The sequence below is a fragment of the Chenopodium album genome, chromosome 3 (assembly GCF_948465745.1).
Source record: "Chenopodium album chromosome 3, dcCheAlbu1.1, whole genome shotgun sequence".
Classification (NCBI taxonomy): Eukaryota; Viridiplantae; Streptophyta; class Magnoliopsida; order Caryophyllales; family Amaranthaceae; genus Chenopodium; species Chenopodium album.
In genome coordinates, this window is record NC_137836.1 from 84,309,732 (window position 1) to 84,336,396 (window position 26,665).

Below are 26,665 nucleotides of genomic sequence, written 5' to 3' on the forward strand. Positions count from 1 at the left end.
TCTGACAGAAGAATACAAGACAGCTAAAGGTTAAATTTCATTTCATTTTATTTAATTTTTTTCTTGTATCCTAACATTGATGGGAGTTTGCAGAATCAAGTTGGACTAAAGATTTAAGATATAAATTTCAATTTAACAATAGAATTGACCAAAAATTAACAGGTAGCTGGACATAATATGATAATTAACTGGATGTTTGAGGGAGGAGAGTCTTAAGTGGCCTGCACGAATTCTTTTAAAATTATTATCATCTTGAATTTTTTATACTGAAATAGTATCTTATTATAACTGCCATTGTTAGAATACCATGTCGTGCGCAGATCAGGGCTTAATTTAATAGTTATCTTATGTAAAGAAGAAACAAGCTAATTTGGAAACATCACATACTCACAGGCAGCTATTGATTTTCCCTCTAACCAGGTCAAGGCAATAGAACCTGACTAGTAAACTCCGATATTCGGAAGCAACAACCCACCCCCAGACACATTTGCCAAACCTCATCTAAATACTCCCTCCGTCACAAATTAATTGCAACGAAATGCTTTTTGAATGCTTAATCGATTCCACCCACGCCTGGTCCCCTGCAATACAGGGGACAATTGTGAGGGAGAGCATGTAGTCACTAAATATTAATAACCACCACATGGCAGAAATCGATTTGCTTAACACTAAGAAACTGTCCTCTTCGATATCTTTGCTCTTACAAAAAAGAAATAAACACATAACTTCTTATGAATCTAGGAAACTAACAGCAATAGCTCAAGCCGAAGTACAATAGATGACTGAAACATAAAAGCAGTGTTCTATAGATATAAAGAATAACACCAAGAAAAGCAAAATAAAGATTGTGGCAAATGGGGGCAAAGGAGGAAGAAGATAATAATTGTATATTGCTCATTGAATTTGTATAACAAGGGAATGTAATGACAGTTTGCATTCATCTTCATTATCAAACAGGGAGAATAATATTCTACAAAAAGAGCTAGAAGAACAAGTAACCATCCATGGAATTCATAATGGAGAAATTTAAGTGAAAATAAGTAATGATGCATCATTACGGTCATATAATTTCACTAGCTTGCCTGAATGCACAAAATTACACGCCACTGCTGAACTGGGATCATGTGCTGACTTATACCCGGGATACGCTGAAATTTAACTGTTATCACTGGCGAATCATGCAGCAGTATCCTGAACGATATCTTCAGGTGGAATACTATACTCGTCCAGCTGAAAATCTGCATCGAGATCCTCCATTGTTCTCCCAAATACATATTGTTTTGTCCCCATCGTTGTGAAAGGCAACAATCCAAATGCTCGGGCTGTCTTGATCTCCCTTGCAACTTTCCTTTGGGCTTTAGCACTAATTCCAGTCTTCATGATAGATAAAGTACTAGAGTTCAAAATTCACATTCCAGGGGAAAAAACTTGTCAAAATTGAGATGAAAAATTACCTTGCTCCTCTTGTTAAGTATTCCAGCTTCAGTCAAAAAGTTGGCAAGGAATCTTACATTCTGCACAATTTAATCACATATGTTGCTGAGACATGACATCTACCACCAGTTCAATTCAAGGTTTGAAGAGAATAGTTCAACCAGCAAAAAAAATACAGATTCCTTTAAATGAAACAAACTTAAGTATACTGAAGGCCATCACATGCTTACCCGAAAATCTGCTTTCTTGAGAACCTCCTCTGTAGTTACTTGGAACTCAGCTCGTTTACTAGGCTTCCAAACTCCTGGTTTCCTAAGATCGAGATCCTACATTGAAGAATATAACAGATAAATATTCGAGGATTTGAATTCAGCGTATGCAAATCAAATAGCACAAAACCAACACTAAATCGATCTGAGAATTTGAATTCAGCATGTGCAAATCAAATAGCACAAAACCAAAAATACATCAATTAGGCAGTCAAACTCGAAATAGGAAGAAATTTGGGTATCAGTCAAGTGTCAAATCGTTCATTTCAGCAAAGTTTTATGCGATTTATCCAAAATAGGTTCAAAGTTTCTAGCAGTGTAATAAATGGTTAAGTACAAGTACAATAGGACCAAAACCAATTTAAGCTCCATGAAAGTAAAGATTTCACAGCTAATTAACAAATGTTACAACACTGATGCAAGAACAAATCTAGGAAAGATATGAGCTAAGTTGCATGAAACTCTAACTGCGAAGGAAGCACCAATAATTGCAATATATGCATGTCAAATGTCTCATGTTTTCAGCTACATACCTCAGGGTTATATGTCATACCAGACTTGAAATTCATGTCTGTTCTAAATGTATAATCTTCTTGGCTAATCTCATCCGGATTGAATTCAAAATATTTAGCAGCCTCCTTCAGTCTCCCTTCCATCCCATCCATCAATGATGTGAAACTATCATCGGCTCCAAACTGGTCTTGTCCACCAAAACCAGAATTCGTCCCTAGTCCAAACCGAGCCTTCTCAACTCTGTCAAGCTTCCGGAAGAAAGCATTGGAAGTACCCTCAGAGAGCCCACCAAATATGCGGCTCTCAAAGTCATCAGTGGACTCGAATGTATTGGCATCCTTGTTCTCACCATTGCCTTGGCCTATCGGAAATCAGGATAATCCAAACACATTACACCATGGGATACAAGGCCTCTCAAACATTAATTTGCAACTCACAATTTCATAAGAAAACAAACACACCCAATATTAATATGCTACTACAATTCTACAAACAACCAAGGGTAATTATAATTCGCGTGATCTCATGTTGCAACTTCCACATTCTACAAAACAGACCAGAATGACCTTATAACTAAAATTTACTATCTACTATACTAATTATCCAGCATAAATCCAATGCCATGTCCTCAACGACATGAATTCCAACATTAACAGATCCTATCTCACTAACTAGCTGGTACTTCAATCCATGCCAAACTAATATGATTTAAACTAATGAAAAAACTATGATTTCATATCAATTTTCCACAATACCACCTAAATTCCAACTTTCCAACAACAATTTATAGGCTTACAAGTTATAGCAAAAAAAATTGGGAATTAAAGTATAAATGAAATACCCAAAAAATTAAACAAGAAAATGTAATCTAATAAATAAAAATTACCAGAATCAAAATCGGTGGAAAGGGTCCTGACAGTCATAGACCGATTAAACTGATGATGATAGAATCCATCACTTACAGATCGCATTGCTACCCGAAAAAGCCTCATTTCTGGCTCCTGAAAATATTATTCAAATAAATATTAAATTAAAATGATAAATGAGCAAAACCCATAAATTGTAAAGCTATAATCTTTGCTTTTTAGGGTTTAATCAATCAAAATAACATATTTCCCACATTTCCTCAAGAAACCCCAAAAAAACCAATTTGAAAAAAAATCAAATGTTAGAAATGCAAAGAAATGGAGATTTAGAAGTAATTTACCCAGTAATTGAATTCTCTCTCCTCTTTTTTTCTCTTTGATCTATGTGTAACTGAAGAACACCATGTGAAAGAAGTAAGTAAAAACGTCGACGTTTTGAACGAAGTATTGAGCTGATAAAAATGGCGGATAATGTAACAAAGGTTTTTTGTGTAGGGTTTAAGAGTGCAATTTTGCAAAATGGTTTACTCGTATTTTGGGTTTTCTGTAGGCTGGCCCAATAGTGTTTCTTGAAGAGATTAGTTCAGCCCAAAACTTTTGTTTTTTCTATCTACAAAAGTACAAATTACTTGTATATCTCGCTAAAATCGAGAGGGGAACTTTAACCACTTGAGCGGTCTCTCACTCTTATTAAGATTGTACTATTATGGATGTTAATTAGGCATGTTCTATTACGATTATTTTCAGTTCAGCTCCTAATTTCCTTCTCTTATAAAATACTCAATTCAATTCAGTTCAGCTCCTAATTTCCTTCTCTTTTAAAATATTCACTTCAGTTCAGCTTACAGGTGATAAAAAAATCGGGCCGGGCCTTAGCACAACTTCTCGTGTCCAAAGCCGCAAAAAGTAACGGGCTTGTTGGGCCAAAACAGGCTTTTCGAGTTTTTTCGGGCCGGGATCTGGCTTTTTAACTAAAAATGCGTTTTTATTCTTGTCCAAACCCGCCCTATTTTTGGGTCGGATCGGGCCGGGCTAGCGAATTAGGCCAATATTGATCACCTTTAGTTCAGCTCATTTCAGTCAATCAGAACAGGCCCTTAGTTTAGTTGATTGGACTTGAGGTGATATATATGAAGGACAAAATATTGAATCCCGTTTATCTTTTTCCTCTAAAGAAAAGAAAACAAAAATACTCCATACAAAAAAAAAAAAAAAAAATGTTGTATAGGTATGAAAGATGTGCAACAATAAAAATGTTTTCTTACATTGGATTACATAATCTATATTTGATCCCTAATCCCAATTGTAGTAACCACTTTGTGCTACTCGTAAATATAGACTTACTTTTCTTAATTTAACCTTCTATTTTTCATGAATTTAATTTATCATAGTTATTTTAAAATTAGAAAAATAAGTGAAAATAATAAGAGGCTAGCATATCTTAAACTCAATTTCATACTTTCCTTGACAGCTAGAAAGGAATCCATGATTGGGCCGTAGTGCCGTACCGATTGCGTCTTTGATAACAACTATTGATTAAAAAATAATAAGGCAATTTGTTAAAGTACTCCTAAAAAAGAAACCATATATGCAATATGCTAATGCCTATGATATGTCAATGCCATTGCAAGAAAAGCAACCATTTTTGGTACAAAGATGTGTGTATAAGTGGAGATACTAAGGATAACTTTGCTGACTTAGTGGAGTGGAAAAAGAACCATAAATAAGTATATAATGAGAGGAATTCATATATAGTTGTTCATTCAAATTGAAATTATAGTGCTTAATTAAATCTCTAAGCTTATTGTAAGTTGTGTGAACTATAGCTTTCAAGTTGAAAATGAGAATATTTTTTTTGTCCTGTTACCTTATCTTAGAGATATGCTTAAGAAAATCCACCTTAAGATTTGTTTTTGCTTCATGTGTCATGTGTGATTGTAGAGCGTTAAAAGTAAACCAAGATGTGATAAGGATGTATAAGCATCTAACAAACCTTACATCAAGGAATTCAAGAGGTTTCTAGATACCTAGATAGCTAACGAATACACGAAAAAAAATACTAACTACGAAAACAACAAACAGACAAGAATAAAATCTTTTGGATATTGTATAGTAGTTTTATTGGGCACCTAGCTTTAGATTAACCTATATTCAATTTCGGGATAATCTTTTAATGTGTTTATGAGTAATCTTTTATGGATATTAAGAGATGATTTTAAGCCATATTCCTATTTTTCTAGCAACGACGTAAATTTATTATAATTAGAGCAACATTAAAGATTATTTTTTAAAAAAAGGTGATTTTTATTTTTTAGACAAGTTTTTTTATTACACTCAATAGTCAATACGAGTACAAATTAGTATAAGTCAATTTACCATAAACCCGGGCATAAAATTATGACCTCGATTAGACTGTAAACTTTTCTTTTATTAATCTTTTTGCACAGTAGGATAATTAGTTAGTGTTTTGTTTTGAAAAGGATGGGACTTGGCATTTAATATATCAAAAAATAAAAAAATTAAAAAAATAAAATATGGAGTAAATAAATAGGGTAACAATACGATACTATTTTCACGAAGTTAGTGGAAGGTTGAATATATGCTTGCACAAGATATATGAATCAAAGATTGGCAAATGGCAAGATGTCACGCTATCATTCTAAAGGTGTTTGGACCTCCTCAAAGGTCACATTTAATTTGATACCCCATTATTTTCCATCGACATCTTATCTTCTCACATTCAAAGTAGTCATCCATTTAAATTATGTGGTTAATCCCTATTGATTTCACCTTGAAGGAAAAAAAATGTATGTCGCAATAATTGAACATATTCAAAAGTGGAATAATATCATCAAAAGAAAGATATATATATAGATGGTTGAAAGTGAAGTTGGACGGTCACATATAAACAAAACATTAGCTGCGATTTGGCCTCATGTGTTGAGTCAGATTATGTTATGGGTACATAGATATAATGCATCCAACCTAAGTCAGGTTAGATCGAGATCAATATGGTCTTATGTTTTTGTGAAGGCATAATTGAGCTAAAAAATGTATATCTATTTGCAGATCAACTTTGTTTCATCAACATAATCTCGACAAATAATTATTATTCTCATACGTCCACACATAGATAGATGTCACGTTAAGTATTAAGATTTTGATATATATTCACCAAATTGCATTAAAAATTTTCATTACAATTAATCAATGCTAACATGCGTTAAATAAAAACTACTCAACAACTTACAGCCTACTTGATCTTCTATTTTTTTTTTTAAAGCCAAAATTTTGAATTAAATTGATGCAACTCCTTATATAAACAAAATTTGTGGCATAAAATATGCACTAGCTAATTCAATTAAATTGTGGCATATCACTTAACTTTCATGCCTTTTAGCAATAAACGCACATGTTTTTTTCTATATAAATACTTATTAAATATAGCTCAAGGACGGACTTAAAGAAAGGCATAAACCCTAAAGTACAGCTACTAGTGTTCCAATTAAATCCCACTAAAAAAATCAGGAGCTAGCTATAATTAGAGTCTATAGTTCATTCTGAAATCCTCAAAATAGAAAGGCTAAAAGACAAGTAAATAATAGTGTAGTACCCTCTTATAGTAACCCCAAAAAAGCAAAGGCAAAGATTGGTCTATTCTTCCCTTGGTCTGCCAACAAAAGAGCAAATTATATGAGGGGGGAAACTGTTTTTTTCTTTTGATGACCCAAGAAAAAGGGGACTAAAAGCATATAAAATAATAAAATAAAATAAAATAGAAAATACCTATACTTCCTCTGTTTCTATTTGGTTTGCAATTGCACAATTATGAACCAAATATTAATAACTTTGACTAAAAACTATCACTAATCTATAAAATAAAAAAATCGGAGTAATAGATAGACATGCATGTAAGATCTTGTTATTAGATTGTTTATTGTACAATTTCCAAATGTCGTATTTTTATAATATTTCTATGAACTAAATTGAAAATATACACTCTCTTTGTTTACTTGTTTTATTTGTTACGTTTTGACTTTTATGGTCAAATTTTATAAGCTTTGACTATTAAAATACAAAATTTCAAGATTAAAATAATATATTGTAAGATTAATTTTTCATACCCTTTTTTTTACATAATTAATTGATTGAACATATTTGCATTCAAAGATGTGTATTGAAGACCATAACAGTCAAAGTATAACAAAAGAAAAACATATGATGATATATTCAAACTTTTAAAACTTATTTTGAAATCCTTAAAAAGTCAAATGGAGCAAACAAACTAAGGCCTTGTTTTGCTCTATCCTACTGAAATCTGCTCTGTAGTGTATGAAAATCATGCTCTATTCTGCTCTACTAAAATTTGTTTAGCTCTGACTTACTTTGTTCAGAAACTCAAAAGAAAAGGGCCTAAGCACTCATAAACGCGAGAATTTTTATTATAAATATAAAAAGGGGCTACTTTTTATAGAAAGTAAGGTTCACTCAAAAGGCACTATCAAAAGACAGGTACACCCTTCACCACTTAAAGCCTTAGATAGTGGGTTCGACAAAAACAATCTCAATCTCAATCCCTTTTAACTGTTGATGACGCAGATTGATGGCGCGTGAAATTTGTCTTCCTCTTGGACTATTATTGTAGAGATTGGAGTGGACCTTTGTTACTGTTCTAAAGATCTTGTAATCTTTCTATACTACTGCTTACGGCTTTATGCTTGATTATGATTTTAGACACTACCCCTTGATGTGATTGTGTGCCCCACGCGCTCACTTTCTCTGTCTCGTATCAAAAATGTATTGATGCATTATTAATTGCTCGTAGTATATTATACGTACCCAGAGTGCTTCTTTTGGATTACTAGGATTACAACACTTATTATTTGAATCAAAAAGAAAAAAAATTTGAATCACATAATCGTTTAATCATATCTGATCCCCTAACCCCTATCATCTATTCTCACATCTCCAGGGTAAGGAAAATTACATTTATTATTAATTATTAATATGCACAAACTTACTTTAAGGCACCAACATAGGGAGATCAAGATTTATATTCTAGTTAGTCATCCCATTAATACACGAGATATATCACATATAAAAAAAGCTCGAATTATTATATAGTATTAAATTTTATTATGTTTCATAGTAATTATTGTCAAAGTGAGTGAATTATAGATATGTTAGTCGATTACTTAAATATCAATCTATCATTCATTTTTTTTTTTTTTTTTTTGGTACTCACAAAGTCACATAATTACATATCAATTGAATAAAACTCAACAAATTTGCATACCATGTTACCAGTAAAATAAAGCAAGAATAATGGAACAATCTTTTTAAAATAGAACGAACGTATCATCTTTGGGATTAGAAGAACCAAAAATTTACACACCCCCCCAAAAAAAAAAGATAAAAAAATCCAACGGGATTACAGTGTAAGACAAGAATATACGGGGTCAGCCAATATTTTCCCTCACAATTACAAGTACTATTTTTTCACACGGGTCCCCTTAGAGATAAGATTCCTTGCTCACAAGGGCCCTAGAGAATTTACATTTAGAAGATCGTACTTTATACATCATCCAACCGTACAAATTTTTAAAAATCTCTTTTAAGGTTCTTGCCCTATTGTTTTCCTAATTGCCACCCAAACTAAATGCTCAATTTGTACTAACATAGTACTAATAACAAAGAGGGTATGAAAAGAGTAAAGATGATTCTAGTACACGGCTAATCGGAACAATTTGATTCCAACTTAGCCTAACGTAACTTGGTATATACTTATGAAGTACGTACTATTGAATCTAGCACGATAAGAGATTCAAGTTGGTAAATTGTATGAGTGTATGCTATGTATAGAAATTATTTTGACTTTTAATGTGAATACGAGCCCACAACGGATCAGTCCACTTAATATAAATAAAACAAAAAATCTAAAACTTTTCTATGTAGACCCTTTGCATTAAACTTGTAGATCAAACTATACGTATAAAGTCATTATATTGACTCATTGTAGATCAACATGAACCAGATAAAATATTTCCTAAGCCTGGTTCCCTATCTCCAAGGGTATACTTAAATTAAATGATAAAAATCATGTCAAATCAAGCCCCTTTTAATTACTAGTCCAAAATATGAGAATGTTATTTAACGTCATATGCTTTTTAAATTAGTTAATAATAGTCCAAAGTGAGAGAATGTTTACCGCAAGTTATTCAAAATTAATAATTTCAAGAAAGTTTTTTCAAATGATTTGTGATTTATTTTAGACCCAAGATAAAGAGTAGATAAGAACACACCAACTTGTACAATAGGTGTGCTAATTAATCAACTTTGGACATTGGAAAGCAATCAAATACATACGTAATACGTTAATTTGTCATTGTCAGTCTTTTAATCCCTACGAAACCATGATTATTAGAAAAAATAATCCAAAGACCAACTCAATATTTAGCAATAATGAAAGACCGAAAGATCATCTAACTGGGCCCATAACTAAGGATAAATAGTAGAAAATCGAAACCACATTTTGTTATCAAATCAAACGTAAGAATTATTTTGGTTAGACAATATGTATACCAAATTCTAAGTCTTCTAACAGTTCATTTTCACAAACTTTTGTTAAAACTAGGTTTTCTTATAATATAATATATTTATTTTAATAACCAACTCCATTTTTATGGCTTAGCTAAGCATTTGTACACCGGAAACCTGATGAAGTGACGATTACTTATCTTTTTAAAGCTTTTTCATACCTCCATTGCTAGTTGTGTACGTACTTTAACAAGGGCAATTAATTCCGAGTATTATTTATTCATACAGAATTCATACGTACTAAATACTACGTGTGTGAGCTTGTGTAATTTGTGTACTCCACTGTATAGTTGAAATTACAAATTTATTCATAGGAATATACTTATATATTACGTCTACGTAACAATACATATAATTTATATACTCCGTACACCCTTTAATTATTTTTTTTCCCCATAAGTAACACCCCTTATTCCCTTAATAATATAAGTTGGTAAGTCTAACACAATCTTTGAAGGTTTTACAAAATAATGTTTTTTGGACAATGTCTTTTATTCTAACTATTTGTTTAGCTTCCCCGTCACACACACACACAAAAAAAAAAAAAAAAAAAAAAAAAAAAAAAACTTTTTGGTTAGCTTCTAGATTTAGTTGGAAAGCTGAATTTTCATCCAAAAAATATAAAGAGAAATCAAACAACTTTTTGGTCAAACAATTGATAAAATAATTGACTTTATCAAATATCTCTATATTTAAATAAACATTCATTCAACTGTTAGAGTATATGTAGGATTTGTTAGGTTCATCTTACAATCAATTCAGCTTCTCTCATAAACAATTCATTTCATTTCAGTTGTTTTCAGTAAATTGGAACAAGTATGTAGTATATATCATACACATGAGCGCATGATATATATACATATCTGACTCAACGATAAACTATAATTTATATAATTATATGTATAGAGCACCCGAATGTATAATACTTCCATTGTTTCTTCTTACTTATAACACACTTTTTAGGCACATAGTTGTAGGAGATGGTTAACTAGTGAAGGTAAACGAGCGATTAATAATATCAGAACAATTTTAACATGAGGATTAGATCAGAGTAGGGTTAGGTATCATGTATGAGTTTTTGACAGTTTGCATTAAATAATCTCAACCTCAAAACGTGTATTGTATCGCAAGTAAATAAAAACGGAGGAAGTATACGAAACGGTAGCTTACGAAAACGGGGGAAAGCGAAAGATGAAAATTACCCGAAAAACATTGAGTGGGAAAGATGGGTGGTGGAAAGCGGACCCAAGGGTTGCCACCCTTATCAGCATGCAATGAAACTTTTAGTCTTTACAAATTCATGATTTGATTTGATGGCTTTTTTCTTTGAAAGGAGGTGTTTGTGTTTGTGTTTCATTTTCACGCCCAAAAGGTAGACAACGACTCAAGTGCCTTCTTTGCCCCACCCGACTATATATTTTAGTGGACACGACATCTTGCATCTACTACTACTACATCTTTTTTTTTTTTTCTTTTTTTTTTTTTCCCTTTTTTCTTCACAATTTTTTTTTAAAAAAAAAAAATTATTGTGGATTATTTCTACTCCTATTATATGCCGTATATTGTATGTCATGCTATAGTTTAATCTTCAATGGATTATTACTATTTTTAAAATATGTCACATTTTTATAACACGAAGTATGTAGGTGACCTTTTTTTTTTTTTGAAGGAAGCGTAGAGCATTTTATTAATATGTAGGTGACTTAGGGTCTGTTCTCATTGACTGAACTGAACTGAACTGAACTAAACTGAGCTGAACTGAACTGAACTGAAATGAATATTTTATAAGAGAAGGAAACTATGAGCTGAACTGAACTGAACTGAGCTGAACTGAACTGAACTGAGTATTTTATAAGAGAAAGAAACTAGGAGCTGAACTGAACTGAATTGAGCTAAACTGAACTGAACTGAATTTCAACGTAAGAGAACAGATCCTTAATTAATTAAGTACACACTCAATATTTTGATTTTTATCATTTCATCTTTATCCTATTTAGAATTTTAATATATTATAATGTTAATTAAATAAAATCTAAATTTTTTTATCAATTTTTTTACACTTGAACACAATACCATGCGGGCACACAAAATTAGTAAAAGACAACTAATTATGTACCAATTTTCAATATATTGTATTGCCTGTCTTATAAATTTTAATAAAAAGAGCATGAATAGTGAGTTTTTAAAAATACAAGTACTTCTATCATTTCAAGCCTCATTATTTTTATTAACAATATGTTATTAGTACAAAAAAGATTTTAACTTTTAAAAGGTTTGGTTCCAAATTATAGATAGCATAAAGAATTTCATGGGAGAAAAGCATGGAATAAATTATAAGAAGAATATTGACTTTAAAATTTTGATTTGTATATATTCAAAGTTCAAACATAGCACTTTGTGTATTTGGAACTACATGTTGTATTAACTACTCAAACTACCTACGAGTATATTTTATCAATAAGAAAAAATGATAAACAAAAGCTCTTGTAGGGATATAAACACTAATCTTAACAATTTTCTTTTATTCACACACATATAATACAAGTTGCATTAAAATTTCAAATGAATCCTACTTTAATGTTCTTTATTTAAATATTTCTAATTTTATCATTTATTATGAGTACCATCGATCAATTAGAAAATTAACCCATTTATAAGCCCATCAAAATCACAGTGAAAGACAATTTTATCACTTATGAGATAGTGCTTATTGTCTATTGTATCATTTGTATGGTAGAATCGAGACTTGCAAATATCTCCCCTTTAATTATGTTACAAACTAGGGTCGTTTTCGAATTCTTTATACAATTTATTTTTGTAAAAGGAAACAACTTAAAGTATCTAGGTGATCTAAATAGAAAAATGTTTTACAATTTGCTTTGCATTGAATTTATACAATATAATTGAAAATATCTACTCTATCAATCCATCCTACTTTCAAATAGTAGATTTCTATATTGAGCATCCCGAATTAATAACACTTTTCATATCTAATACGGTACAAATTAAGTTAAATTAAACAATGAATGTTTCTTCCAAATTAGCCTTACTTTAAATATGATTTGATACATACACATTAAAAACATTTATTTGTAATTACAATAAGTTGAGCAATTTCTCCTACAAGGATGACTTTTAAGCAAATTGTAAAACATTATAGTGGGACAGGAGAGTCTTAATTATAATAAAGAACCTTTATTAAAATCTCAACCAAAAGGGTATGTAATAAAGTACTTTGTACACCCTTTGCTTTTAATCATTTTGTAGGAATTTCCAAACCATAATGGTAAAATTACTTAAAAATACTTGGTATGTTGATTTAATTTATGCTAAAAATACTTGGTATGTTGATTTAATTTATGCTAAAAATACTTGGTATGTTGATTTAATATAATCAATAATTATATTTACATTAAGTATATTTAAATTAAAAAAAAAAATCATTTAGTATATAATCGTATATAATATTATAATTTCAAGTTTTCAACCCAAAAATAGGTGTTTTTTTTTATTTTTTTAATTTTTTAAAAGGAAGAAACAATAGTAAGCAAAGTCAACTTGTGGAACCCTTTTTCCTCTTGTCTCTAATAAATAAATAAATAAATAAAAATAAAAATAAAAATAAAAATAAAAAACTTGTACAACCCAACTCACGAATTGAGAAACAGAATTTTTTCAATTTCAATCAAACCCAATAAAATGTTCCATCAACCAAAAAGTATGGTGGGGAACAAACCAAAAGCAAAAACCCAAATTAAATTAATTTAATTTATAAAAGATAAAAATAAAAATAATAAAAAGAAAGATCTTTTACACAGTAAGGAAGGATCTAATACTCACCAAGCGTTTTTTGCTCACTGGACAATTCCATTTCTTCATATTTCTCTCTTTTCCTTCCTTTTTTATTTTTATTTATTCATTTATTTTCTGCCACTCCAAAAATATTTCTATCTTTACCCCCAACAATTATTATAATTATATAATTATAATCTTGTAAATTTTAAACTCCCAACTTAAAAATACAGTCAAATTTCCCGGTGATCTCGCCGGAGAGTCGCCGTAAAAGGTGATGCCGACGGCGGTAACAACGGCGAGACAATGTTTAACAGAGGAAGCAGCAAAGGCATTAGACGACGCCGTATCAGTAGCAAAACGAAGAAACCACGCACAAACGACGTCGCTTCATGCAGTATCAGCTCTACTCTCTCCATCATTCTCTATTCTCCGAGAATCTCTCACACGTTGTCGGAGCTCCGCGTATTCTCCCCGTCTTCAATTCCGAGCTCTCGAGCTTTGTGTTGGTGTCTCACTGGATCGTCTCCCTTCTTCCAAGAATACCCCTGACTGTAATGACGATTTTGCCCCTCCTATCTCCAACTCTCTAATGGCCGCCATTAAACGGTCTCAAGCTAATCAACGCCGTCAGCCGGAGATGTATCATTTCAATCAGGTCAATTGCAACTCGAATAACAGTACAAATAGCAATAATAATAATAATAATAATAATAATAATGGGAACATTACAATTTCGTCTATAAAAGTTGAGTTGAAGCATTTCGTGTTATCGATTCTGGATGATCCGATTGTGAGTCGGGTATTTGGGGAAGCGGGTTTTCGGAGCTCCGAGATAAAGATATCGATTTTACACCCGCCAAGGTGGGGTCCGGGTCCGGGTTCGGGTTTAGGCCCGAGTTCGAGGTGTCCTCCATTGTTCTTGTGTAATTTGGTTGATTTTCCGGGGTATTTTGGGGAGAGTGATGAGAATTGTAAGAGGATAGGGGAGGTGATGGTGAAGAAGAAGGAGAGGAATCCTCTGCTTGTGGGTGTATGTGGTAAGGATGCACTTTCAAGGTTTAAAGATTGTGTTTGGAAGCAGAAATTTGATGGGTTTCCTGTTGGAATTCATGGGTTGAAGTTGGTTTGTTTGGAGAAAGAGATTAAGGAGTTTGTTGCTTGTGTTTCGTGTTTCGAGGCTAAGATTGAAGAGTTGGATTTGAAGATGAAGGAAGTTGGATCAATGGTGGAGAATTGTGGGTTAACTAGGCCTGGAGTTGTGGTTAATTTGGGAGAGTTGAAGGTTTTAGTTGATGAGAATGATGATGATGAAAATGATGATGATAAATTGAAACAAGTAGTGGTTAAGAAATTGAGTAATTTGGTGGAAATTTATGGGAAAAAGATTTGGTTGATTGGTTTTGCTGCTAATTATGAAACTTACTCTAATTTTGTGGCTAAGTTTCCAACAGTTGAGAAAGATTGGGATCTTCATCCTCTGCCTATTACTTCTTCTAGATCTTCATTTGATGGGTTTAATTCTAACAAATCCAGGTGAGATTTGTTATTATTAAATTATTATTTCTATTATTTTTTAATTCAGTATATGACAGACTACATGTGCTAGTTTTTAGTTTGTTTGGTGTGTAGACGTAGTCGGGTTGATCTCAAGTCTTGAGTACTAGCCCCGAGTCTTAATCAACATGTGTTGTGTTCTTTTAATGTTGTTAACTATATGTGACATCTTTAATGTTTTATTATACTTGTATTATTGTATATAGTTACTTATTTAGTAATTTTTAGGGGCTTTATGCTGTCACATGTTGGTGGGAAATGAATTGAATATATGAACTCCTGTGGTACAAATAAATCCCTTATTTATTTATTTACGATCTTGGGGTGGTAGTAGAAGAATAAACAATTTGCATTTTCTGGCTATACACTTGTTGAATATAATATCAGTGTGACATGAGGAAGATTTTATAAATGAAGAGAAGAATGGGAAAGTGCTGTATTTGGTTGTGTTACTTATTTGAGTTCATGGAAATTTTGCTGGACTTTCATTCGAGGAAAGATAAATAAGTTAATTCCTGGGATTGGATGAAATGATCCAGTTTTGAAGTGTGGTAATTTTATTGGTTAAAGATCAGATTGAATAACAATTTGAAACGGCGATTTAACCTTTTGAAAGAGGCTAATTTTATCCATTGTTGGGAAATTTTCTTGCCAAATCATTAGTTATGTGTTAACATCTACCTAACAAACTGTTGGACAGTGATACTGTGAATCTGTGACTAAGTTTCTTGCCTTTTTAATTCATGCTTTGGGACGTGAAATCACTATGATCACCTTATTGTGACTTGTGAGTAATGAGTGCGTAGATTATTGGTTTACTTGAAATGTTTGAGGAGTGGAACCACAAATTTATGATTCATAAGTGCATTTATGTGTGCCGAAACCTTTAATAAATGTATGCAGATTTGAGCTTCTGACTCCTTTGCTACTGAATCTGACAGTCGCGTGTACATGATATACTTACAGCTTGATGGGGTCCTTTGTTCCCTTTGGTGGTTTCTTTCCAACACCTTCTGACTACAGACCTCCGTTAACTACTGCTCAGCACTCATTTACTCGTTGTAGTGCTTGCAATGAAAAGTATGAACATGAGCTTGGTGCTATCTCGAGAGAAGGGTCATCTGTTTCATTTGCTGATCAGCACTCTGCAGCTTTGCCTTCCTGGTTGCAGAAATCAGATTCAGACTTGAGCAAGGTGTGTACCTCCTTTTCGAGATTTTTTCCCCATTTTTTCATACAATATCTGCTTACTTGAACGTAATAACGTAAGCATGCACCAAATCTATATCTTGGCGTAGCCGCGTAGGGATTTTAGGCATTTAAGATTATTATAACATGTGATTCCTTATGAGAGTAATATATTCAGTATTGGTTATAAAAATGTTGGTAGAAGTTTTATATGAACTACTCATCCATTCAGCGCAGGTCAAGGATGTGAAAACAGCATCAAATGATAATATCAAGCTCCTGCAGAAAAAATGGGATGATCATTGTCGGCTTGTTCATCAAAGTTCCATGTTTCCTACTCAAGGAGTCTCTTTAGCCAGGTTGCAAGTTCCCCAGCCGCCATTGGGCTTCCCATTCATGACAGAAAATATGCAGGGTGGCAGCTGCAATAGCGGAGATTCTTCTTTGAATGAGAGAGCATGCTCAGGTTCTAGCTCCGGCATGCAGATTGTGGTACAAAATGTATCTCCTAAAGAGCAAGCCACCACAAAACCTGACTTCCCAAAACCAGCCATAGTAGAAATACCACATTGCCAATCAACTGAGAGAGAGCGCATAGCTCCCCTGGTGTATCCTATTGATAAATTAAACCTCCCTCCAAATCAAACCACGACTGTTTCTGTCACTACTGATTTAGGTTTAGGGACAATCTATGCATCTAAATGCGACTTAAAGAAGCCTTTCTTGCAAGATCGTCAAACTCACTTACAGCACTTTCCAGGCCCCGTCTCAACTAATCAGGGGATGATTAACAAGAGAGATTCTGCACAAACTGCTCAATCTTCCTTCCATGGACTGGACCCTAATGACTACAAGCAACTTCTGATTAAATTGAGTGAGGCGGTTGCATGGCAAGGTGAAGTCATCAGCAAAATTTCTGAAATAGTTTCATGTTGTAGGAGTGGAAATGGACGTCAACGGTCTGCAAGCATCAGAGGGAATATATGGCTCAGTTTTCTTGGACCTGATAAAATCGGAAAAAAGAGGATTGCTGAAACATTAGCTGATGCAATGTTTGGAAGCAGAGACCGCCTAATTTCCGTGGATTTGAGTTCGCAAGATAAGATTAACAAGGTTAATTCCCTTTTTCTTTGTCAAGGCTCACAGGTCTTTGACATAAATAAGAGCAGAATTACAGTTGTGGATCATATAGCCCAGGAATTGTGTAAAAGGCCACACTCTGTTGTCTTCCTTGAAAATGTAGATGAGGCAGATTTAGTGGTACAAAATAGCTTGTCCCGTGCCATTCAGACAGGTAAATTTCAGGACTCACGTGGCAGAGAAATCGGTATAAATAATGTGGTTTTCATTACAACTTCTACTGTGACCAAGGATGAGAGAAGTTTCTCTCCAAGGAAGGAGTTTATCAAATTTCAGGAGGAAGAGATCTTGGAAGCTAAAAACTGGCAAATGCAGCTAGCGACCAGAAGTGTTTTAGCTGATGCTAGCAGAAGTAATGAGACAACTGTCTCACTTTTGCCCTCAAAATGTTCCTCAAACCACGAATCCTCAGCCAAGAGGAAGCTTTCCCACATTATCAATGATACCTCAGAGAACTTTGAGGTATCAAAACGTGTCCATAAAACCCCAAAAAGTTCCCTTGATTTGAATTTGCCATTGGAAGATGAAGAACAGGCTGCTGAGATGGACATCTGTGGAAGAGCATGGCTCGAAGGTTTCTTTGGCCAAGTGGATGGAAATGTAATATTTAAGCCCTTTGATTTTGATGCTCTTGCTGATAAACTGTTGAGGAAGGTCCGCTCAAAGTTTGAGGACACATATAGAGGGGAGAAAATATCACTAGAGATTGAGCATGAAGTGATGGTACAAATTCTTGCAGCAGCCTGGTGCTCAAACAAGGAGGCTGTTGATCATTGGATTGAACAGGTTCTGTATACAAGCTTCGCTGAAACCCGGGAAAAGTACAGTTTACCTGCTGAATCTGTTGTCAGACTAAGCTCTTGTGAAGGTGTTCCTGTCAAAGAATTGGTTTCTAGTATCTGTCTTCCCAAGAGAATTAATATTGGTATCTGATTTTCTTGTGCTCTCCTAGCTTTTTGGTTTAGTGTAATCTATATTATAGCCTTGAGCCCCAGATTACAGCCTTGTTTAGGCTAAGTGATCTGATATTTATATTTTTTTTCTTGGGTCCTTTTTGCATGTATGTATTTTATGTGCTGCACTTTTGACCACAGTTAGAAAAAAAAGATGTATAAAGCTATCCTAGTCATTAGATATATGTATATGTTTACTTTAAGTCGTCGTCTCCTTGCCCTAATGCCCTTAGTTTTTTTATGAGCACAACTTATAAGGCCATTGATTCTATACGCATTATAAATTTTTAAATATATGAAATATCTAATTTATTACACAAATTTTTTATTAAGATACATTTTTAAATATCCGAAGAAAATCTAATATCCGATCCAAAATATTAACATTCCACTTTCAATTAATTATTACTCGTATTTGGATATTTGGATCGGACCGGATTATGTTACTTTCCAGTTCCCGCGCAATAGACCTGTCCTCACCCTAAACAAACACACACTTCTACGTCTTTTTTTTTTTGCTCCGAAAAAGCAAGAATTGTACACAACTACACATCACAATTTCACAACACCATTAATTTGCCCTAGATGTCCCGGACAAGCTGTCAAAATTTGAGCTCAATCGGACCACGGATGAGCTTCGATCGGGGCTGATTTCTGGAGCTGCGCAATGAAGAACGTGAAATGGCTTAACTTTGAAACTCTCTGTATCTTTCTCACTTCTTCCCAACTAATTTGCTTCCCTCATTTACTCAAAAATTCTGGCAGCAAGTGTAAATATCTCAAAGACTTTGTTGCCCCAAAAGCTTCCACGGGAAGACACACACAAAGTCAAGTAAAGGAAGCTTCCTTGAGAAGACTTCACAATTGGACCTTAGTTACACTACTTGCCCCAACATTAACACAACATTAAAATGGGCTTTCTCCACATAGGAAGGGATCCATAGCCCAACAATCTTTGTCAAGGCATGGGACAAATGATACATTGCTAGAGATTATGACAACAAAGTGACTGTATCATATCCAATAAGCTAAGGAACTTAGAATGTTATTGACTTATCTTGACCAAGAAGAATGAGAGAGTACATGTTTGTTGGATATAGAGGATGAGTTTGATATTGAAGAGTCTGAAGTTCAAGAGAAGATTACTCCTAAATATTACCATATTGCTTAAGGAGAGTTTTGCATTTTGATTTTGTTCCTCCTACTGCATGTAAGCAAAGGGAAATTTTGTTCAATATTATATGCAAGGTGGGTGATAGTAGTTGCTCGTTGATCATGATACAAGATTGAGCACCAATGTAGCAGTTACTAAGTTGGTTGGCGTTATGAAGCTTCCTACTAGCTAGGGACCATCCTACTCCTTTTTACAAGCTTATTTTTTTTTTTTTTTGAGGGAAATTTTACAAGCTTAATTGGTTACACCTTGGAGAAGGGTTACAAGTTAAAGGACAAGGTTTAGCAAACTTTTCTATAGGTTCAATTCATATTCTAATATTGTGTGTGTGACATTTTACCTATGATTGCTTGCTATATACTACTGGGTTGTTCTTGGTAATATGATCGAGTGGTGCTATTTAATGGTGTTATGAATGTTTATGCAATGAAGTTGTTTTTTTTTTTTTTTTTTGTGTGTGTGTGTTTAATCAATGAAGGTTGGGACAAGATAGTCCAACTACATCCTTTACCCCCCCTAAGACCCCACCTATTCAAGCTCACAATAGAGGCTAGAGCTAGAGTTTGTTGTTTATTATGCCTAAGCTTGACAAAAAGGAAATAAGGGTTAGTATGAAGTGGCAGATGCATGTACAAGGAAGTGAGGTCAACTGGTCAAGTGACCCACTTGAATAAAAAAAATAAAAAAAAAATTCCTTTAAATAAAGTTGTTTGTCATAAAATTGAGTTTTTCCTTATTTCAAAAAAAAAAGAAAAAAAAAAAAAGAAAAAAGGAGTTATTCCCAATAAAATTATTCACTTGACCCATTAATATTTATGAAATGTATTTTACGTCCGATAAATATTTGCTTTTTTGGATTTGCCACTGGTTGCTTATATTTAAATGTTCAAACTAATATTAATAATTCTAGAGGTAAGAATGAACCGATTGAGGACGGAACTTTCAAGATTGTACAACATAGGGAGAAATTATGATAGCTTTCATGTACTTCTTGGAGCAAGAATTGTGTTACTATAATGGCCAATGATTTGGAGCCTTGTTTTTCGGATTAAACTTGAGGGCAAGTTTTCTTTTAAGATTGATGGAGTGATGCGAAACCACCCTCCCTAGTCCCACTCCCAACCCAAAACAGTCTAAAACCCTACCGTAACCAACAGAAGTTACCCACCCAACTCGAAACCACCCTTCTCCGACCTAAATTATAAGGTGATTTTTTACAAAATTTGTACTATTATATAAGGTGGTTTGTGACAAGTTTTCCTAATGTTTATATTACTGTGAGTAATAATGGCTTTCAAATGGGTCTCAAGTTGGGTATTTAGGAATTAGGATCAGGTAATTGTGCTAGGTCTATGGAGTCCGGTCAAATCCGGTTTGAACAAGGAAATTAGGTTGAACAACTTCCCACAATCCCACGCAATATATATGTCCTCCCTCTGATATAACACGCATAACTCCTTTTTTTTTTTTTTTTTATTGCTCCAAAAAAAACGCAAATATAGCTGCATACCTAAACTCCCAAAATCACAGACGAAGAGGAAGCAGAAGCTGTTCTCATCGCAACACCATTATTCTGTAAGTTTTTCTGCAAATTTCTCTTATAATATTGTCTCCAATTTCTGTAAATTGTTGTGATTTTTTTTTTTTCGCTTAAAAATTTTAGCATAAAATTATATGTTAGATTAATAATCGACATAATTGTACATATGCCCATGAAATTTGAATTGAGTAATTTAGGGGATTTATGATTGCTGTTAGCATGATACTGCTTCCGAATTCCAATTATTGTTATTGTGTAATATGTGTAGAATTTCCATGCTTAATTATACCAATAATTGCAGACTGATCCAATGCCTCCCACTATAGAGGATATCATCTGTGAAATGTTTTCTGATGAAGTTATTATCGACCTTGAACCAGAAAAGCGTCCCACTCCTGCTCTCGCTCCCAGAGTGGTGTATGAAGACCCCGAGGAGGTCGAATTGCGTAAAATATGCGCCGAAAAGGGCAGGAAGGTTGGAATTATCAGGAAACCTTATACTAGAGATGACTATCATATTCTAGGAACTCCTTTGATTGAATTGTCCTCTCTTTGCATACATCTTGATGACGGCAATCCGTCTTTTGATGTTTATGGTTTTATCTGCCTTGTTGATGATGATCATCATAAGGAACACCTTTTCTTTCACCGTGATTTCAGTGATTCGCTCAATGTTAGTAGGAAGGATAAGCAACCTGCTACCCTTCATAGAGCCGTACTCCAAGGCCCTTTTCTGCTACCAGACCGTTTTAAGTTGAAGTTGACACTTGTAGACAAGATTCGAGATGTTGTAATCATTGATGCTGTTAACGTGTTTGATTTAGGTGGCATTGTTTACGAAAAAGAACATCAATTAACGTTTTCTGGGAATGGGAGTGGGATGGTCACTCTGAATTATACTATGCTTAAGTATGGAATCTTAGCTCGTGTGGCATTAACTGTTCTAAAAAACCATGGAAGGAGCATACGTGGTAAAAGTGTTATGAATGACATTGTTAGTGGTTTAAATGTTGGGGGTACCATCTCTGCTACCACTGTCATGGAGAGTGGTGAAGAAATATCACGCGTCATATTTTATCCAGAGAAGGACACTGGCATGTTCCTTACTCCGCATACATTGCTGCTTCCTTTGGCAGTACCCGCATATTCCTTCCTTCGACTTAAAGCAGATTTAGTGGTTGACGGTCAGCCATTTGTTAGTGACTTTGTTTTGGAATTCATACCCACCAGCATGCTTGGAAGGAAAGAAATTGCAGGGCAGAATTGGCGTATTCTAGTGGTGGTGGATTGGAAAAATCCAAATATATCTAATGATATGGAACGATGCTTTAGAAATTTTCAGATGATACCAAGAAGTTTAGTTGACTTTGATCCAGTTCCACCAGGTCTTTTCCAAAAGGACGTATTTTTTGACCCTAATAAGTGTAGTACTGATTACCCTCCCGAACAAAGTGAACAACACTCTGGCTGTGGAAATAATACTACTGATCACTCTATGGAAGGATGTTTTCTCGAGTTGGCCACTAAAAAGGATAGTTCTGAAGGATCAACCTCAAGTACTAAACGTCAAATGACAGTTTATTATCTACTTGAAACAAACTCAGACCATACAGGCAAAAGTACCATTGAGGAGCCTCAGCGAAAGAGGTCCAAGGTTGGTGCATTTGTTTCTTATTGCTGCTTCACCGCAATTCCTGTTTTTATGTAACCTTTCAGTGTATGCAAGTCACCTAACTATAGCTTTTTATTCTTTTATTTTTGGTTTCAGCTACTTCATGATGATCTATTGTCAGATGTGAGCAATCAGAGGTAAGTGGCTCTTGGATCCCATTCCAATTTTCTCCAAAAAATTTTGTATCTCTTCAATTAGTCTCTATTCATCAAGTAAGCACTATAATTATACTGTTTGAAAACAATGCTCACACTGGTAGTGTAATTTAAACTAGTGGTGTGACAACTATAGTAGTTTTCTAGTTCTAGTAGAAATTGGAAGTGGCTCATGCATTTACTGGTAGTTATGTGCTAAAAGTGTTAGTCTTCCTTATTCTTTGGATTTAAAGATTTAATACTTGAAAAGATGGAAGAAATAATGTTAGGAGTTAAACATACAAGGAACGAGGGCCAAGGAGGTAAGGAGTATATGTAAATATCTTTTGGGATCGTCATAATGTGATCTCAAACCCATTGTTAACTTAAAATTTGACATCATAACTCTGAAAAGATCGTATTAGGATGCTTCGTAATAATATTTGATTGTTTGATTAGATTGTTTGATGAGGAGTAAAGTGTGACTAATTGTTTGCTGTTCCTTAAATTTTCAGTATTCGGCCCTTATTTAAGCTGTTGAAATATAATCGAACGCTTGTGGAGGTTTTCTCGATTTATATTGGCTCTTTTGGTCGTTCTGGTGATGCTTTGCAACTCTATGGGAAAATCTCAAGTTATGATTATTTTAACGTATATGATATCTTTAATAGAGACAAGATGAATCCTGTCAAGTTGCATCCCCATACAAATGTAGTCCCAGTAGAGCAGCCTCATTGTTATGAAGCCCTCCGTGTACATTTTGGAATGTTTTTTGACCTCAAGGATGTTGAAGGGCATGAAATTAGCAGAGGTTATTTGGAATGGAATTATCATTCGATTTATGGAATGAAAGACCGGCGGATCTGTTCGATTGTACGAGGCAGACATGGGTTTGCAGCTGTTCATTATACAATCTTTGAGCATGGTGTATCAGCTAATCTGAAGGTTACTTTGCTGTCTGAGAAAAGTAGTGATGTTTGTCGAGTTCATGGGAAGATATGGGGTAGCTATAGCACCTACGAATACGAGAAAGCCTACGAAAAGGAATACTATCGAAGCATGATTTTTGAAAAGGGCAGGGCTGAGTATGTGGAGGTAGAGCCTATGAAAGAACAGTTTGTGGAGGCAGATGGTGGTGGAGGAGTACCGTTGTCGAAACGTAAAGTTGCTGTGCCAGTGGATGCTTCCTTCATTGTTGAAGTTAACTTAAATGTTGAAGGTGAGTATGGCGAGGCACTAAGAGGTATAGCAACTTTTAACTATGTAAAGCCTAAACGTAATAAAATACGTTCTGAGGTGGTTAAAATTGAAGGCTGGAACTATAGCTTATTAGTGTGTGTGGGTTGGCATTGACAATATGTGGATTTGACAATGTTAGTTATTTTTATGGATATGATATCAAGTGCCCATGCCGGACATTCTCGCCGAAAAATGCAAATGGGTAGTGCTACTCTAACTTTTTAAATTTAGGAGGTAGTTTTTTTGATAAATTTTTTTAGAGGATAGTTGTTTCCAAATACCCCTGTTAAGTGTGTAGTTCTTGACAAATTTTCCTTTAAAAAAATTATTTAACTTACCACTCGTTCAATGTAGAACAATTAATGAATTTGACTAAAAAAGTGAATTAGATCATTCCAAATACGGCTAGCTAAAACACAGACCCAATATGATACGTGAGGTAAGATCACGATCCACGGCCTGATTTGTATTGGGCTTCAGTCTCAATTAAAAACCTCAAAATTTTGGGTCAAAATTATGGATTTTACCCCAAAAAAAAAAGTCCCACAATTTGAAAACGAGGTAACTAAAAAAAAAAAGTGCTAACATTAATATACATTGAATTCATCGTTCAATGACCAATTAGTTTTATCTCCTTTAATGTCACTATCCACTAGTGGATTTCAATATTTTGGCAATTTCTCTTAACATCTTGGTACTATTAATAACAAGTTATAAGATCAACATTCAATATTGTGGGGATTATCAAGTCTTTTTCTTAATTTTCCTCTCCATTTAATATTTAATACGTAGTATTTTATTCTTTTTCTTAATTTTCCTCTCCATTTAATATTTAATACGTAGTATTTTATTTTATTGATTATTAGCAATATGTTGGCAAATGGCAATTTAATCAACCATAGACTTATTCCTTGGTCTCAAACCTTTACAATAAGAGTATAGGATGTCTAAATATTATTATTATTAGTACTCGGTATTATTTTTATTATTATTATTATTGAGTTTTGACTAATTTACTCCGAATTCATATATATGAGTGGTCAATTTTATTCATTATTAAATATAGTAGGTATAATAATAGCCACTCATATTTGACTGAGGGGTTCAAAGTTACATGACACTTGAAATAAATCCTTGTTAAGACTTGTGAGTTATATTACGCATATGCATATATATACCATTATATAGTTAGTTGTAGATTTGTAGCGTCTAGTTTAATGATGTATATTAGATTATCTTTCAACAAGTACTAAATGAATCATAAAAGAACGATTATGTATTCGACTACGTAATTGTGTTAACTTAATTATCTCGATCTTGACTTACTAGCTTGAATTAAAAAATAATAATTTATGGGAAGTGTACGAACAATTTAGCTAGAAAATCATAGTGGTTGAACATATGTTCAAATAAAAGTAGTCTTTCTTGAATTTATTTTTTTGGTTTTAGTTAGCTTTTATTTAGTACTTAGCATTAGCGCATTTCTATGCAAAGTATATTGGATCATTTGGATGTATAGAATAAACGGAAGTCAGTACGTGTTGTATATTAATAAAGGTGATAGTGAGGGATAGCTCAAGCCTACCTCCCGCTTTTAAGAAATTTTGCGACCGATTCTTACCCCGTTTATTGTTGTTCTCTAAACAACCAAAGAATAAATAAAAAAGGGTGATCATGCATAAATCACTATGCTTCAATAATTCTCACTTAGTGTCCCATGAATTTCTAGAAACCATCCTTTTTTCATACAGTTCACTCACAAAAAACCACCTTAGTCAGTTAGTCCTTAGTCATACTTCGTAGTACTTAACTCGTGTTTTACACCCGCGGTGTTACTTAAAGCGCGAAATTATTTATTAGAGTAAAACTTATGAAAATATCACATTATTGATATCTTCTGTATATAATGAATAACTTTCAAATAAATCGAATGTATAATAAATATTGTACATTCGTTACTAAAGTTGTCAAAAGTTGACCCGATCCGAAATACCGACTCAAACCCAATTATTAACCGATCCATCTGAACCCGAAAAAATGGTGACCCAAACCCGACCTGACCGACCTGAAACCAACCCTAGACCCGAGTTGACCCGAGTATGTGAGCCCGAACCTGAACATGAACTGACCAGGAGATGACCCGAACAGAATCTAACCCGTAAATTATTGACTTGAACCGAAATTGACCCAAACCCGTCAAAACCTGAATTTAACCTGACTTGTTACTAACCTGAACTGAATTCAACCCTACTCGTTCCTAACCCGACCCGAATTTAACCCAACCTGTTACAAACCCGACCCGAAATCAACCCGGCCGACTTGTTATTGACCTGACCCAAATTCAACCCGACTAGTTATTGACCCGGCCCGAATTTTACCAGACCTATTACTAACCCAACCCAAAAATTCAACCCGATTTGTTACTAACCCGACTCGAAATCAACACGAATTATTATTGACTCAACCCAATTGTTCCCGACATGATTTCAAATCACCTTAAATGCAATTTAGACCACCTTATTATTGTTGATCAAAACATTTTGTCTAGGAAGACCAAGTAGGTCCAGGCCAGCAAAAGAAAGGAGCATCATCCTCAA

The 26,665-nt window shown here is 33.8% G+C and overlaps 3 protein-coding genes across 3 annotated transcripts; 2 read left to right on the plus strand and 1 right to left on the minus strand.

Moving 5' to 3' along the window:
• Positions 1–868: 868 nt before the first annotated feature.
• On the minus strand, positions 869–3,579 carry LOC145620888 (uncharacterized). Its single transcript, XM_081675614.1, has 6 exons — positions 3,424–3,579; positions 3,103–3,217; positions 2,237–2,577; positions 1,665–1,760; positions 1,455–1,514; positions 869–1,374 (listed from the first exon to the last, which is right to left on the minus strand). Exons 2-6 carry the CDS (start codon positions 3,206–3,208, stop codon positions 1,177–1,179), a joined length of 801 nt encoding a protein of 266 aa, XP_081531740.1. The 5' UTR covers positions 3,209–3,217; positions 3,424–3,579; the 3' UTR covers positions 869–1,176.
• A 9,929-nt stretch (positions 3,580–13,508) lies between these two features.
• LOC145624657 (protein SMAX1-LIKE 6-like) lies at positions 13,509–18,512 on the plus strand. The gene is made up of 3 exons (XM_081677744.1): positions 13,509–15,007; positions 15,995–16,223; positions 16,454–18,512. The coding sequence occupies exons 1-3, from the start codon at positions 13,749–13,751 to the stop codon at positions 18,287–18,289; spliced, it is 3,324 nt and encodes a 1,107-aa protein (XP_081533870.1). The 5' UTR covers positions 13,509–13,748; the 3' UTR covers positions 18,290–18,512.
• A 2,436-nt stretch (positions 18,513–20,948) lies between these two features.
• Positions 20,949–24,396, plus strand: LOC145620896 (uncharacterized). The gene is made up of 4 exons (XM_081675626.1): positions 20,949–21,058; positions 21,325–22,677; positions 22,792–22,832; positions 23,345–24,396. Exons 2-4 carry the CDS (start codon positions 21,334–21,336, stop codon positions 24,180–24,182), a joined length of 2,223 nt encoding a protein of 740 aa, XP_081531752.1. The 5' UTR covers positions 20,949–21,058; positions 21,325–21,333; the 3' UTR covers positions 24,183–24,396.
• The last annotated feature ends 2,269 nt before the right edge of the window (positions 24,397–26,665 follow it).

Bases quoted from the DNA above. Each gene is read 5' to 3' on its own strand.
- LOC145620888 (XM_081675614.1), bottom strand. From the start codon at position 3,208: ATGAGGCTTTTTCGGGTAGCAATGCGATCTGTAAGTGATGGATTCTAT. The intron at 1,761-2,236 runs GTATGTAGCTGA...TCTTCAATGTAG, and splicing joins GTATGACATATAACCCTGAG to GATCTCGATCTTAGGAAACC. The intron at 1,515-1,664 runs GTAAGCATGTGA...TAAATTGTGCAG, and splicing joins TCAAGAAAGCAGATTTTCGG to AATGTAAGATTCCTTGCCAA.
- LOC145620896 (XM_081675626.1), top strand. From the start codon at position 21,334: ATGCCTCCCACTATAGAGGATATCATCTGTGAAATGTTTTCTGATGAA. The intron at 22,678-22,791 runs GTTGGTGCATTT...TTTTGGTTTCAG, and splicing joins CTCAGCGAAAGAGGTCCAAG to CTACTTCATGATGATCTATT. The intron at 22,833-23,344 runs GTAAGTGGCTCT...TTAAATTTTCAG, and splicing joins TCAGATGTGAGCAATCAGAG to TATTCGGCCCTTATTTAAGC.
- LOC145624657 (XM_081677744.1), top strand. From the start codon at position 13,749: ATGCCGACGGCGGTAACAACGGCGAGACAATGTTTAACAGAGGAAGCA. The intron at 15,008-15,994 runs GTGAGATTTGTT...ATATACTTACAG, and splicing joins TTTAATTCTAACAAATCCAG to CTTGATGGGGTCCTTTGTTC. The intron at 16,224-16,453 runs GTGTGTACCTCC...CATTCAGCGCAG, and splicing joins CAGATTCAGACTTGAGCAAG to GTCAAGGATGTGAAAACAGC.